At 31.9% G+C, this 17,397-nt stretch overlaps 1 protein-coding gene and 1 non-coding gene across 6 annotated transcripts in view; both read right to left on the bottom strand.

Annotated features, from left to right (window-relative positions):
- The window catches only part of LOC130892099 (cytospin-A-like), a 161,390-nt gene that overhangs the window by 109,845 nt on the left and 34,148 nt on the right, over window positions 1-17,397 (bottom strand). For 3 of the 5 annotated variants that reach the window (XM_057797343.1, XM_057797338.1, XM_057797337.1), the window contains exons 1-2: window positions 12,304-12,425; window positions 3,842-3,927 (exon numbers count right to left, since the gene is read on the bottom strand). In XM_057797343.1, coding sequence (XP_057653326.1) covers window positions 3,842-3,927; window positions 12,304-12,333 — 116 coding nt within the window. In that variant the 5' untranslated portion in view covers window positions 12,334-12,425. Of the gene's footprint in view, window positions 1-3,841; window positions 3,928-12,303; window positions 12,426-17,397 lie in introns of those variants that run through there. The other 2 variants (XM_057797339.1, XM_057797340.1) reach the window with 1 other exon arrangement.
- On the bottom strand, window positions 3,507-3,578 carry Trnac-gca (transfer RNA cysteine (anticodon GCA)). The gene has a single exon. It is a non-coding gene; the product is annotated as a tRNA-Cys (tRNA).

Consider the following 17,397-nt stretch of genomic DNA (forward strand, 5'->3'; position numbering starts at 1 on the left):
CTTGAGACAAAACGACCGCATCTGGGCATGATCTAGAACAATGCCTGAAGAAATGCATCGAGAAACGATGCATTTGCATTAGGCAACGATAAATCTTATATTATTGAAACACTGGCCGAAAAAATTTTTTTTGTTGTACCACAATGAATAAAATATGGTGATAAAATGGACCTATACAAATACGAAAATATGAAAAAAATAATTGTAACCCGTAAGGTGTTTATAATACTTTTATAGATACCGAATTTCCATTGTTCTGATATCTTGGTGGAACCTTTCACCCTGCTCATCACTGACAGCTCCTAAATTTTCGGGAAAAAATGTCAGATGGGAATGGAAAAAATGAATTTGCAATGACATTCGAGCACCAAGGGTTTTCACCATAAATTCTCCACAAATATAGCAAAATTTGTCAGGAGAAGTTTTGCAACTGCGGCGCGTTTGACTCAACATTTTCGTCTTTATAATCACTTATTGCATTATGAACAGAGAACCACTTACTATGAAACTCAACAAAATACTCATTTTTAATGTTTATTATTCTGAATAATACAGTTCAGGTATTTTTATAAAATTACTTACCGGCTAATGTAAACAGGGATAATTAAGCTATTGAAAAAGTGTAGGTGTGAGGGCTCAATAAATATTTTTTCTCTTATTGGATGGGCATTTCCATTTTAAAAAGAAAATTATTTTTTATCAAAAAGTTTGGAATTATTTACCATAGTAAATATTTTCATTATTATTATTATTATGTCAATATCAATCAGTTGCAAAAGGAATCAACCCAACTTATGCTTCTTCTCGTGAGATGGCGTAGATGGCAAGTAGATACTCTTTTTATTATATATTTTCAAGAGATCTAAACAGAGAAATAATTCACAGCATTATATTTTTCAAAGGTTTATAATTAAATAATCGTTATTTCTGTTCAGACATCTCCGAAATGGAACCATTTAATGATTCCGTGTCCGAATACGTGCCTTCCGTTGCAGAAATGTACATAAAAACTCTGAAGAGGTGAGATAATGCATTATAGACTCTTATGTGGAGATATCATAATGGTGCAATTACAGTACTGCTTTTCCGTTTCTCTGTGTAGTTGATATAAATCATAAATTTTTGATCTGTTATTCAAATATGCCTTGTGACAAAGATTTTCGATTCATAGAGAAGGCAAAAAAAATCATCCTCATATTTTCATACGTAAAGACTGGAAAAGAGTTATAAATGATGTTAGCAAAAAATCTTTTCAAATCCTTCTTCTTCAACTACTATATTTTGCAGCGTGTAGGTGTTCTCTTGTCCAAAATTTCTAATCTATTACCCCTCTTCTGCACAACGAATAATTGTTGCCGCACCCTGAATGCCACTCCAATATCTTATATTCTGTAACCAAGAATGTTGTTTACGCCCTGGTCCTCTTCTTCTGTCGATTTTTCTTGTCAGTATGAGCTTGAGAGTTGAATATCTCGGTCCTCGCAGGATGTGCCCCGAATAAGATACTTTCCGTTGTTTAATTACCGCGACCAGTCCTTTTTCCTCAGTTCTTCTTCATTCAACATGCGCTCGGTCTTTTTCCTGTTTCCTAACCTTATAGTTTCACTTTCAAGAAAATATATTTTATTCAAACTAGGATGTTACTGCATTGGTAAACGTTTATTTTGAGAAGAAAGACCGCAACTATTTACATGGGTTGAAGATGTACAAGCAGTGATTTCCAAAGTGGTCTAGGTGCACCCTCGGGGGTCCACGGAAGCTCTACAACAGGAGTTTACTTGAATTTCCACAATTAGATCTGATTTTTTGACGAGATGGTAATATGGTATATATATATACATTAATGGAGCCAATGTTGAAAATTAAAAATATCTGGTTTCTTTGTTAGGTCGGAAAATTTATCAGACAAACCTCGTATACCAACTGCAAAGTTGACAAAACCATATCCATGTTACAAAATTAAATTAAATTCCTTGACATGTTGTGAAAACTTTATAACTTTTAGCGCTTATTATCATACTATAATAAAGATTAGGAATTGATAGGATTTTGAACAAGTGAAGGAATATTTGCCATTTTCCTAACGAATTTTCTTGATCTTCAACATATTGATCATAATCCCTTATTGCACTCACAACCTCAAATATTATTACTCTAATTTGCTTTAGTTAATCAGTATACATCTTGTATAAATTGTAAAATTAGATTTGTATTTCAAATATTTATTTATTATTTCCAGCCAGAAATGATGTACCTAAAGTATAATGTTTAAACGAGTAATAACTATATTTTATAATATTTAGGTCAATATCAACATCCAATTCGAATCTTCCGGTTTGTTGAATACCGTAACTTTAGTGATAACAAGTTTCAGGCATAAAAAAACTAGAATTTAGTAGTCCACCGTCTGTACGTTTCTTAAATCCACAATTAAATTCATCGAGGTCACTAAAAATTCGGCTGATATTCGCAAATACTTTTTAAAAAATCAGAATCATTATTTTTTACTTGAAAGCTAAGATTCAATAACAACTAATTATATTACAAATTAGAAATTATATTGATCAATAGATCACCTTCATCATGAATATCAAAATAAGAATAAAATCAAACTAGAGCTTTGTTCTAATAAGAAAAGTTAATTTTTCCTATATCCTCACATCTCAAATATTAAATTATTTAGATCTTATTTATCATTTATAGCTTTTTCGTTCTTATGAATATAAAAACCATTTCTAAAAATTCTCTTTTTCGTGTATTAGATTCGTTTCAAGAATTTTTTAATCTTTATAATTGAATTTATGTTTTTTTGATATTCCAAGGTTCGTTAATGCAGTTCTATTTTTTTATCGTATTAATGACCTCTCAGTCTATTTTCTAAATATTTAGATGTCTGCTCTATGTAGACAGCGTCACAATTTGATATTTGAGATTTAAGGACTAAGGAAAAATTATTAATTTGATTTTTTGTTACGGCAGTAATGCAATCATTTACATATCGAAAAAAGAATGGAATATTTATATAAAGTTTGCTTTCGATAGTTTCCTCTTCCATCACCATTTGTGCTATAACACTTGAAATGGAAGCCCCCATAGCACAACCATAAATTTATTTGTATATTTCATTTTCATATTTGAAGTTAGATGTTGTAAGTGAAGTTCTATAGCTTTTATAAATTCGTTTTTCTATTTTCTTCAATTTTTTGTTCATTTTTTCAATATATATATTATAAAGAAAGAAACTAAGGAAAAATTAATCTTTCTTGTTAAAATAAATTTCTATTTTGATTTTATTCTTCTTTTGATATTAACGATGTAGATTGTAAGTGATCTATTGTCAGATTTATTATCATATTTCAATACAAACTAAAAAGAAGTAAAAACGTCAAATTTTTATTTGTATTTCAAAAGTTTTTAAAAAAACTGATATTAAAACAGAAAAGACGTAAAATTGCTACAATTTAAAAACACATTAATATAAAAAACATTGTGCGCTATAAAAAAACAGGGGGCACCCGGGTTTGAACCGGGGACCTCTCGATCTGCAGTCGAATGCTCTACCACTGAGCTATACCCCCTATAACACTGAATATTTTAGTATCGTATTCAAACCGTTAAATGCAACTGTCATTTAATACATGAATAACTGAAACGTTACCTTCTACATAGACAACCAACAATACAGCGGAATGTCAGATATGCTGCCTATACCAATATAATTTACATGAAATCGTTATTGGATGACTTCACCATAAATTAATTTTATTGAATGATGAAACATTTTATTGTGTAATGAGTTAATAAGACAAGATCTAGTTGAGTAATTACTAATTTAACTTACTTTTCTGCAGTTGAAGAGCGAGTTGATTTATCTGGCGGTTTTTTAGCTGGTGTATTTTTAACAATGCGGTGCCTAGTTGGTTCCTTCTGAAATAAAGAAAAATAAAATTAGTCAATTTCCGAATAATATTTAACAAACTTTAGAATTATATTTTGGTTAATCAATATAATCATGTTTTGCATAAATGAAATTAGAAAAATATAAAAAAACATGTGTTCTGAAAACAAACCCTTTGTTTTTATTTTCGAGAATATCAAATCTAGATCTGTTTAATTTGATGTCTTAAGTAGTAGGAGTAAATGGTTAAGTAGCAATGTAATAATATAGGTAACCATTACTTTGTTTGAATAACATAGTACCAAAATATATTTCTAATAATCAATAGGTCGAAAAATATTGCTGTGATAAATTTTTCCACAAACTATAATGAACAATGATACTAAGTGACTAGTGTTGAAACTCAAAATATCTTTCTAGATTCAGATAGATGAACAATGAATGTAATAAATACTACTAAACAAATTAGGGAAAAAGCATACATAAACTAAATAAAAATTGTTATTTTTAGATTTTGAATAAGCCTTTTAGTGGCTTAAGAGAAAATTAAGAAAATGAATACAAAAATTCATAAAACTAATAAATGACAATGAGACAGTAAAAAATTAGTATCCTTACAAAAAAAGGATAAACAGATAAGTATAAAATATATTGTTCATCCTGGCGCTAAAATTTTTTTTGGGAACGATGAAAAAGAGAAATTTAATAAAAGGCAACTAATCGTGCATGCAAATGGAGTAATATTAGGAACAAGAAAACTTTAACAATATTGGAGATTGAAAAAGAAAGAATTGAAAATTAATATGATGAAAATTAAAATAAATACATAAACTTCAATTATAGTGCTGAAGGGGGAGAAAAGCATAGATTGAAGAAAAAGTAATGGCAACAGACCAAGTTAATAAAAAATTAATATTAACTGAAAGAACAATTTTATACAATGGAATCATGAGGCCCACATCAATGTTATACATGAGAAACTATAACTAAAAAAAAATGAAAGAAATAAATGTAAGGATGAATGAAAGAAAAATTATATTAATTCTAGGTCAAGTAAAAAGGTAAGATTAGAAATAATAACAAAGCGTGGAAGGTTTTCAGACAGTGTAGTTAGAAGATGGTATCTGATAAACCTTTTTAAATGCTGCGCAACTTCACTAAATTGGTATTGAGTTATGGCATTAGAGAAATAAAAAAATAATGTGTAGATATAAAATTCCATATAATGAATTATATATGAGACAAAACCGCTTTCAACATCAAAAATCCACAATCAATATCGACAAAACTGTACTGACATCAGAAGCATAATTCTAATTCAGAGGTTTATTAAGTCTTCTTCTTCTTCTCATGCCGTCTTCTCATTGAAGTTTGGCGATCGCGTTTTTAAATTCGTCTCTGTCCCTCGCAACATGAAACAATTTTCCGACGCTGAGATTTATTCATTCTCTTATATTACGGAGTCAGGATTTCTACTTCCTGTCGATGCCTTTCTTTCTCTTTACTCTGCCCTGCATTATGCTCTGTAGCAGTAGGTATTTGTCGTTGCGAAAGATGCGTCCTTTGTAAGATGTATTTCCTATCTTAATAATTGTCAACAACTTTCTTTTGCGACCAATGCGGCTTAGTACTTCAACGTTGGTGATTCTGTCAGTCCAGGGTATCTTCAGGATGCGTCTATAGAGCAACATCTCAAATGCCTCAAGTTTTTTTATCATAATCATAAAAGTCTCTAGGTACTATATTCAATTATTATTTGCATTAAATTAGGTCGTTTGTATACAATATGTTGTTACAACAACGACATACTTAGATAAAAATCATAAATTGATATAATTGTTTATATAGTGATATCAATGATATCAAAATAATGATTCGTTGAAATAGTTTATAGAGGAAATAACTCAAAGCCAAAGGAATTTAAAACATTTTCACATAACAAAATGATAAAATCAAGTGCGTTAGCGATAAATAATAGTTTTGGGAGACATAATTTAAGTTTGATGATGTGCCATATCCTTAAGTGTTGAAACAATAAGTGACAAGTTTGAAAGATGCTTTGAGTAAGTTCAGTCTACTGTAGAGGTTAACTGCGCAGTTCAATTAGACGTCGGTATGTACGATAAACCGCACAGATAAATTCCCAGGCATTCCTGTGAATCGTAACGTGGGTGGTCGGTTTCTGAGGAGAACACCCTAAAATAAGGGAAATTTTCTCGCATGTAGAACATTTCCAAGCCGAGGTACTCGCTGTGATGGCATGCGGACGTGCGATAGTCAATCGACGCCATAGGAACACAGTGATCTCAATCTGCTCAGAGCTGCCATACAAGCCATTAAAGCCGAACAAGTGTTCTCTAGGCTAGTGGTGGAATGCAAGAAAGTCCTACAAAATATGGTAGCTGTGGCTGCAAGATCCAGCTCGTTTGGATGTCCGGATTCACTCGCCCGATTGGGATCGGGGAACTCACCAATGGGCCTACAACCTATCCTTGGTGTAGCTAAAAGTGTTTTATCGGATCTCTCGACGGCCTGCTTGCAAGATGATATAGACACCTGGCATGGGACAAGCAAAGGTACACATAGATGGACCTTGTGAGTCTCACACCAAACAAATCATAATAAATCTAAGTTGCCATCTTCACACCATGGGCATCACGGACGATTCGGAGTGCTGTTGGTGCATGGTGGAGGATGAAACCGCAGACCACGTCATCTGTGACTGCCCAGCACTCACACGAATACGGTTTATATACTTGGGCAAGCCTCATAGCTGGCATCAAAGAGTTCAAGGAAAAGCGCCTGATCGGCTTCTTAAATGACATCGGCCTTAGGTAACGTCAAGTGGGGCACGACAGGCCAATCTGAAGACCTATGTGCTCAACGGCTCTTTGGCCATCCACAATGCTACTATGAATTATGAACGAGTATGGCTACCATTAGTCAGATAGTGTTTAGTAGAACCTGGATCTTTAACAACGCATTAACGTAAAGTTTTATTTCAAGTTGGCAAAATATTGCTAGTAAAACTCACGAAATGTTGAAGTATATATGTTACTGTGAATGTACGAAATGCACTATATGTTAAGATACTCTGGTACCTGTTAACATCCATCAAGGTAGTTGGTGAATGACCGTTATTTATCTTTTTCATGACGATTTCGGTCTTTCACCGGTGACTGTTATCATAGACCACGACGAATTGGTCAATGTTCATTAGGACCGAAATTATGATGATTGCCTGATTGATATGGAGAAATAATGATGTGTGAAAACAGAAGTTCTGGGCCAGTATTTGACTACTGAAGTCACAAATTGTTATAATAAATAGAATTATAAATAGATATAGATACAAATTGTTTATTAATCGAAATTATTGAAACAAACTACCTATATTAGGTATAGGTAGGTAAGTTAGGTTAGGTTAAACAAACGTAACCTCTTCGTTACATATGTTGAAACAAAATAGCGTAGCGACGCATTTACGACTGTGGTCAGTGAGTGAAGCAGCGTAAATTAAAGAGAGAACAATATATTTGACGTTTTTGCTTTTCGGGTTCTCAGTATCTTCTCCGTTTATGTTAACATTTACCGGTGTATGCCCGATTCAAGTATAAATTAAGAACAGTTTTCGAGTTACACCATCGAAATTGGTGATTGCCGACATACACTGGTGCATCTTAGCATTCACTAATATTGGACATTTACAGTAACGTATATGTGGTTTTAATGTAGTAATTCTGAAGAGTGTTTACACGTAGTATGGACGTTATAAACCTGGGAATAAGTCAGTTAAGGACGAGGAACAGTCTAAACGTCTTTCGACCTCAAAAACATGTACAAAAAGTGGACAAACTTGTTCGTCCGAATAGGGGATTTACTATTCCCGACCTTAGTGAATATTTAAAATCTCATAGGTACAAAGCATTTCAACAGATGATTTGCAAATGAGACAAGTTTGTTTTTGAGGAATTAAAACATAGTTTTCGTGCAGATTCGGATTTGATTTACAAAATTAATACTAGCAATAAAAGGTAACAATAGTTGGATATCAAATGTACAGTCACATCAGACTCTTTGTGTCATAATTTTGAGAAAAAGCTTAGATCAAATTCTCAAAAGTATATCCAGGATTGCGAACCCACCTCAACGAAATTAGGAACTATATTATGTTAGTTTATAGTATGCAAAGATGATGGAAAGCAGTAATCAGTCGAAAAAGTTTCCATCATTTTTTCAATTGTAAGATATTTTTTCCTAATATACAAAAATTAAGTGTTTGAGATTAAATTTGAATGAAAGTATCGTATGTTAACAGTAATTCATGACAGTTATTAATTGATAGGTGCCTTTAAAAAATGTAGCTTTGATAGTTGAATCACCGAGACAGGACCCGTATATAAGTCTACAGTTAAACTGCTTAATATTCGTTTTATTATTAGTTTTTTAATTTCTAAGTTGGAATTTCTGGAACCGTTGGCGATATTCATACCGAATACACTGTTTACACCAAATCTACATCAACACTCATAATTAAACTGTATGACGTGCATTGCGATAACCAATTTGTCGTCTTCAGAGAATTAAGGTAAACTAAAACATATTAACATAACTTACTTGTTTTATACTAACTTTTCCCACCAATAAACGTTCTCCCGCGAAAATTAATTCCAGCGGGAAACCCTCTTTGGCATGAATCTTCACATTCATACTATGACTACTAAACTATGCTTAGAATTAATTTTCGCGGCAGAAGGATTATTGGTGGAAAAATTTAGTATAAAGTCAAGTCATTAGATTTTAGTTTACCTTTAGTCTCCGAAGACGATAACTTGGTTATCGAAACACGCGTCAAACAGTGTAATCGTGAGTGTTGGTGAAGTGGTGGTGTAAACAGTGTATTCAGTATTTCAATTATTGTCTTTTATAAATGCTATTTCTTTATTAGATTGTTCTAGCTTTTTAATTTTTATTCGAATACTCCGTTCTTCAAAAAGCTGGCGGCATCCAATTTAATTTTAATTGTTCCAGCTTATCTAAGTGTCATTTCTGTGAATAAATGAACTACGCAATGAAGTAATTTAATACTTAATATTTATACATAAAAAATACAAAAGACGATATTTTTTAAAATTTATTGTCTTGACTTTATTCGTTTTAAAAACTGAAGAAACGTTATTTTGGCTACTACAAAAGTAAACTTCATTGGATCAAAATACGAGATGCTATAAAATAAACCGCTCTACTCATCGCTTTCATACGATCAAAGCGTATAATTTTCAGTACCAAAATACTGCACAATTTTTATTGCTATCAAATGTCCAGGCGTGCGCCAACTCGTGATTCCAATATCCGTCATAAAATTTTAACTTCTGTTACAATGATTCAACTCGTGATCGTAGTTGTCATGAAGATAAATAATCTACTGATACCAGATTAGAGGGACGCTTACATAAAAGATTACAGTTTAACATAAAATTCAACTGTGCACTAATACTATTATCGATTTGGAAGAATTATTTAATTGAAGATAATTGGTTTAGGAGGGACAAAAAAATTGTTACAAGAAGCCGCAAATTTGTTTAATGATATATATCCTGACAGAATTACTCATATTTCCAAGTCTTGATATTCGAGGAAGTTGCAGTGTAAAAAATATTTTCAGTTGTGGACGAAAAAGAACAGTCACAAACGAAGATAATGTGATTCTAACTGTACAGGAAGAATCTAAAAATTCAATATGAAAACCAACAAAAAAATAAATTTCATGCGTGGATTCCATCAAGCATTGAATGAAGGTGTTCTTGTTGAACGATTACGGAGCAATTATTAAAGAAATTGATGTGAATAATACAATTATGAATAACTGTGTTTTCCGATGAAGTAACATTTTGTCTAAACTGACTTTCAAATCGACTTAATTGCCGGTATTGGTCGAATAATAATTCACATTGGATGGAAGAAGTTCATATATAATATCTACAAAAGTTGAACGTTTGGTGTGAAATACTCAGAGGAATAATAATAGAAAGACGCATTAAATGGTGATAAATATCCCCAACTTTTATGAGATCAGATAGAACCAGAATTAATTCGTTCGCTTCCCAATCGAATTAATAATTCAGTTATCAGAAGAAATTATGTTTCAGCACGATGAAGCTCCATCTTATTAGGCTGCTAGGGTAAAACAATATCTGAAAATTGTATTTCCACAGGGGAGTGGGCAGAAGGGGTTACTTGTTTATAAGGATTTACCCCAAAGTTTCTGAGAATTAAAAGATCGAATTAGAGCGCAGGTACATATAACGCTTAAAATGAAGCAAAATTCGGAAATATAATTTGTTGACAGATTAGGATATTGTCAGACACTTTGAACTATGGTAAATAAATGTTGAATTTACAATTATTGTTAATTTTCTATTAAATAAATATTTCACTAAACCTGGTATCAGTAAATTCAGCAAGATTTTATTTACTTAAAAAATGATAAATACAGTGTTATGCATTATGCAAAATATTGCCAGATTATGTTATATCTCATCTCAACAAATGCCACTTAATAGTCCGGTCATGTTAGACCAAAAAATAAGAGTGAGAAGCTACAGAAATTCCCACCAAGCTGCAAATCAGTAAAATTGTTTAAAATATAGTTAAAAAAATTGGAAATTCCCCATCATTCCAGTGTATGAAAAAAATTTTATTCAAGGTCCAAGAAATGGGTTTTTCGCGATTTTCAGCAAAACGGTGAATTTTATCACAAACATACTTTAAACAAAAATTGTAAATCATAAAATTATCTACAAAAAACGTACTGTTTCTGAGATATAATGATTTAAAAAGTTGTAAAAGTAATCGTCATAATATGCATGAGTACGCTACTTATATACATCTCTGTAATCGTAATAGCTCAACATCAATCGGAAATCTATTCATCAAAAAGTTTATCTACTTTTGCAAAGTGTGAAGATCATGTACTATTTTTACACGGAATAACTGGCTGTGACACGACATCTGCATTTTACAGAAGAGGTGAAATAACAGTTTACAAAATGTGTGAAAAACAATATTTAGACCATTGTACTGAATTTTTTTAAAAACAATAATTAAACACGACAAGCAGTTATTACCAACAACATTCTATGTACGGAGCTCCTAAAAAAACTACCTGTTTAGATAAGTATCGATATACATGTTTCGGTAAAAATATTGAAGGTAAAAAAGAAGTTCAATTGAATTGTCTTCATCCAACCTCAGTTGCTGATCAATATCTTTTTCGGGTATATTATCAGGTTCAAGTGTGGCTTGGTTATCAGCTAGACCCTACAGACATGTTAGGGGAAGTTGGTCAACAATACATTAGGACCCGTTCCCGTTCATAGGAATGCAGTGCTAAATGTGGTTGCAAAAAAGTCGGACTGTTTTGTTGTATGGCATGTACACCTTGTCAAGGCCGGTCGTACTCTAATATTGATTGATTTGAAAGTTACGACTCAGGCGATTATATTTCACAACTTTGTTTGAATTTGAATCGCTTTTATCTTCTCAATCTCTGCTAATATTTATTATTTAGTAATAGTTTCAAATTAAACATGATAACAACAGACCCGTGGAACAACTTTTAAAACTTTTTGAATCATTATATCTCAGAAACAGTGGCTCGTAGGAAAAATAGTATTGATACGTTTTTTGTAGATAATTTTATTATTTACAATTTTTGTCTGTGGTATTTTTATGATAAACTTACTGTTTTGCTGAAAATTGCAAATTAACTCATTTTTTTGACCTTTGATTTGGAATAAAATTTTTTCCATACACGGGAATGATTGGAAACTTTCGTTTTTACTTATATTTTAAAGTATTTTACGGATTTTCAGCTTGGTGGGAAGTTATGTAGCTTCGAATGTCTAAATTGACCGGATTATGAGTAAAAAGTTTGCAAACACCATTATAGATAGTATACAAAATATATAATTATTTATAAATAAGAGTCACACCCATTTTTCTCTATTCTTCTTTTAGTTAGAGTTGATGGGTTAGAGATAGGTAATCATGAGACATACTAATATGAGACTAAAAATTAGATTTACTTTTCTCATTCATCTGGGAATTATCTCATAATATTTGAATGATAAAGGCGGGCAGAAGATGTTTGAGAAAAATGATTCAAATTATTTTCCTTGCAGAAAAATAATAAAATTAGACAGTTCATAGCAAGATCTATTTAAACAATTTAGAATTAAGATGGTTAAAAAACAGACATATTTTACAAGAAACTTAGTTTAAAATATTTCACCTTTACAGGTTATTCTCCAACAAATATGACACATAATATTTATTACATATATAGTAAAGATAAACTTGAAAAAAAATAAAGGACATGTTTAAATTAATTTTAATGACTTTACCTTAGGGAACATCTCATCTAGTAATCCCATTTGTGAAAGTAGGAATAAACTAGCACAAAACCACTATATTCTTAGGAACAACTATTTTAAAACGGACACAATATTTCTATGTAGTATTTTAGTACATAAAAGGTAGCAGTATATGATCTTATCTTATCTCATTTTATTTATCTTCCGAAAAAGTCGTATACCTGTGTATGTGTGCATTGTGTACGGATTTACACGAAGTTTTGTATCATAAACAAATGCATCATTGCGAAATTTGTCAACAGTTTATTAAAATAAATTTCATAGGGTCATACTTGAGATAAACTATGACCCAATAGTTATGAATCGCCTTGTATGTATTCTATTCCGTTATTTCCTAGTACTTAGTAACAGATGAACTACTTTATGAAGAATATTATTAACTTTTAATTGTGATTATCTATAAAATTCAGCACAATAGTTAATCGCTGTTGATTTCAAAGAAGAGAAACGATATTATGCATCAGTTAGATTTAATTACAGATAATATAACTATAAAGAATCTATGCTTGAATCGAAGTTTACTGTTTAATATATTCCCGTTTACAGTTTCTCAACTAATTAATATGTAGACCAGGGGTGGGTAAAAAACGGGTGGCGTTAGAAATATCCTTGAAGATTTCGATAACGTCTCGGGAAAAATTGGGTCTATTTAAATCAAAAACAGAATCCATGAAACACCTCTTGGTAAGTAAAACATCTAATAAACCGTCAGTCCACGTGGACTCATCATCTCGACTGTTTACCAATGAAAACATCGAATCGTAAACATAAATGCATATCTATTGGCCGAAGCTGTCGGCACACAATTTCTTTGAAATATTCCTGTTAGACAGTCTGCGGTAAGCAGTGGCGTGGCGTGAGATTTACTTAATTTATAAATTTCTATGAATAAATGGCGTTCTATAGACCATTGGCGAATGAAGACAATGAAATCGCACAGTGTAGTGAGAATAAAGTTATTTTAATTATATTCGAATGTTTAAAAAACGAAAATATTCAACAACAACAATCCGAAGTTCTCTAATAAACACATAATTAATCTAGAAATTTCGTATGGGATGACAATAGTAAAAATTGCTGTTTGAATAGGCCATGCTCTAAAGAAAAACGCAGTAATAGTTATGACCAACGCGCAACTACTTAAGATACCAAATATTAGTAGTAACAAAGCTCAAATTTTAGCATTTATGTTTATGCGATTGTAAAAAAGATCCAACAAACAAAGAATTGCTTACTGTTATTAAAGGTCTAAAGGTAGAGAAAATTTGTTATATTGACAAGTTGTGCAAAGAGCAGGGTCAGACTCTTCTCAGACTACATCCTTACTATTGTATATTTAACCCTATAGAGTTAATATGGGCCTAAGTGAAATCAGAATTACGAAAATATAATTAGTCTCCAGAACCGAGTAAAGAAGTTGTAGAACTCGTAAAGAAAGTTCTAGCAGCAGACTGCCAAGAGTTGTGGAAAGACTGTGTTGAACATGTTATCAAAGAAGACGAGTATGTGGTATCACCCCCTTTACAACTCCAGTTCAAACGATTCTGACTACCATTATTATTTATAAAGATACTTCGGAAATGAAATTTTATTTTATGGGGTACAGTTCACGTCTGGTACCCTGTTTAAACCAAACTCCCTTACAGGCAGGTACATTTCCCTCGTCAATTTACGTTTTATAATTTAATAATCAGCTGTAGCTGTAGTTAACAAGGTATAATAATGATTTTTTTCCAAGTTCCAAGTAGGACTACAAATGCATCTGTCTAAATAATGGCGTATAATGCCGTCCAATATATAATGATTAATATATGAATGATATAATACTTTCTGGAGTAAGATATATATATTTTTAAAATAAGTTATAAAAATAATAAATCGCCTAACCAGGCGACTATCAACGTATTTTCGTAATAAATCATTGAGCGAAAAAAATCATATATGAAATCATAGTATAATTAATTCATAACATTTAATTATTGATAAAAATTCAAATCGAGTCAATTCTATAAATATCAATTTTTTCATAATTTTCATATCTTTTGGTGCACATTAATAGTGAACTTCTCAAGTTTTTTTTAATAGTTTTCGTTCATTGTATTTTAAGTAAAAATTAAGTTTATTTATTCAGACGATATTATTGAATACTTTACCATTTTTTCTATTAGATAATGTATAAGGCGGACTGAAAAGTTTGTAGACTAGCACATAGATGGCGCTACTAATATTGCACCCATATGATTTTCAATCAACTCTTACTTTTAAAAGACACGTGTATAAATTTAACATCTATCGTAGTAACAGTTTATGAGTTGCAGAATTTTGGGTAAAGCAACTTTTGATTGTTTGTAAAATGGATGAAAAGAAATTTGGTGCGCAAATTAGCAATAATATATTATTGAAGCTAGAACTTGTTAAACATTATTCAGACTTCGCCTCAGGAAAATCAACCGTTGAGAAGTGGTTTAAATGGAGCGAAATGGGCACAGAGGACCATGTAGGCTTTGGACATCTCGAAGAGGCTGACACTAACGAAGACATCAGAAAAAGTCCACAAAATTACTTCGGATAACCTTTAACTAAAGCTGACACTAAGATATCTTAAATCCTAAAGATATAAAGGAACGTGATAGACATATTGTGAATGAGTATTTGAGTATGCGAAAGCTCTGTTACAAGTGGGGGCCGCGCGAGCTCACAATTTACCAAAAACAACGAATTGATGAATCTGAGCAATGTATGGAGTTTTTCAACTGTAATCAACCCGAATTTTTGCGTCAATTAACAATATATGAAACATGGCTCTATCATTTCATACTGAAGTCCAATCGACAGTGAGCCTGCACGTGATGAACCGACCTCAAAGCGTGAAAAAACGCGAAAATCCTCTAGTGAGGTTCTGGCATCTGTATTTTGGGATGCGCATAATGAAGTAAGTATATAAAATTTAAAGCTAAAATATTAACGGGAAGTGTAAAATTGATTACATATTTTGTACCATATAGACAGACTAAGTTAAATAAAGACTTGTAAAAGTGTGATCTTCCCGTAAAGTTTATTATGGTACACATCTGTTTTCTAAAATATAAAAAAGTTGTTGGGTTTTTTCTCTCATTATAAATCCATGACGATCTCTCAATAATAAGTTAAACCATTAAAAACTTGTTTACTTGATTTGTAAATATATATTTCATATTTGACAAGGATATTGTATAATATCCTTTTTTAAGAACAAAAATTTGGGTACACAACAGTAATAAAGTTTTACTAACACATACCGGGTGTGTTCGATTAGAACATTTATTTATCAATATGCAATAAGCTATTGTTATTATTTTCGTAATAAATACTAACATCGAAGTGCGAAGTTTATGTATTGGAAAAGTATGAATTATACTTTTAATGGAATAGAGTAGTGGTTTCCAAAATTTAATCCGCCGGCTCTTTCTAGAGACTCCACGACGACCTTCGAACAACGGTTGCGATTCCCTAGTGTCGACTCGCAGGTAGTTTAGTGCCAGTAGATATGTCCTACGTGCCAGACTTTTTGTAAAACTTGCGTAAGGGGTCTCGCGCGGGGCGTGATCTTCGGAAATAATGCAACCTCGGCCGACTAATCAAAGTGTGCTCACTGCCTCGTAAGCTCTTCACGCTTTATTTTCCCAAGACATTATCCAAAGTTGAACTTCCTTCGTGAGGGCACCATTTTCTCTCTGCTCCGTTTATTACTTCCATTATTGATCCGTGGCTGCAATAAAATACTTTCCTTTTTTTCGGCACAACAAACTGCACTATCTTAAACGACTGGCCCAGAAAAACCCAGAAAAAAAATTCAACCCATGAAGTTTCCAAAATTCTCCGAATAATTATAAGACTACCATGATAACTCAACTTTTTTAAATATTTTCTATTCTTCAGTTGCGCTTGATAGATGATCAATTTCTAGTGACATGCGGTACATATCTTTAAATTCATTCTAAAGAAATTCTTCTAGTATTTGGCAATGAATTAACCATAGTCTCATTCTTTAATTTTTTTTGATAGGTGTAATTACATCAACCTTCTGTTTATTTATAATTGCGATTAGTCATTTGATTCTTGCCAAAGCATTTAAGATGCATTGCCACCCAAATAATAGGAAAAAAAAGGAAAAGAAAGGAAATGCTGAACGCCAATTATCAGTCTTGCCAAGTATCTGTCTTGACTTAAAGTTGTGAAATTTTGAAGTGGGCATTAATTACAATCAAATTTTTCGTAATCAAATTCAACACTGACATTCTTTTAATTTTCCATTCAATTAGGTTATACTTCAAATTATAATAAACAATAACAATATTTATCTACTTTTAATAATTAATATATCAATTATTGAACTTCTTTTGAGTCATTAATAGTATTTATAAACAAACAACATGAATTATAATCACTCATTACCTAACAAGTGGGCTGAAAATTGTTTGATACCATTTTTATAGTACGATTTGTCTTTGGTATCAAAATAGGCTTTAATTTCGGCGATAACCTCTTGATCGGAGCAAAATTTGTGTCCAGCATGCATCATTTTAAGGTCTGAGAATACGAAAAAGTCGTTGGTGGCCAAATCTGATGAATACGGTAGATGCGGATGCAATTTAAATTTTACCGTTTTCATTGCTTTGTGACTTGGTGCATTGTCATGGGGCCGTTTTATGCTTTAAACACTTTTCAGCTTTTTAAGATAGCTTTTGAATATTATACCATGCGCATTTCAAAATACTGTTGCCATAACCTTGCCAGTCGACTTTTGCGTCTTTTCACGCTTTGAAGTCGATTCATAACAAGCATTCCACTCGGCTGAATGTCGATTGGACTGTGGTGTAAATTAATAGGGACATGTTTCATCCATTGTTACTATCGACGCGAAAATTGGGTTTATTGTCATTGAAGACCTCCAAACACTGGTCAGAACTGGTGTCGCATTCCCAAATATTTATTCCCGACATGTACAATACGTTCCCTTCATATCTGAAAGGTCTAACCTATCTCAGTCGGCTTCATTTTACATTTTTCGAAATTATTTTGTGG

The sequence above is a fragment of the Diorhabda carinulata genome, chromosome 3 (assembly GCF_026250575.1).
Source record: "Diorhabda carinulata isolate Delta chromosome 3, icDioCari1.1, whole genome shotgun sequence".
In the NCBI taxonomy this organism is placed as follows: Eukaryota; Metazoa; Arthropoda; class Insecta; order Coleoptera; family Chrysomelidae; genus Diorhabda; species Diorhabda carinulata.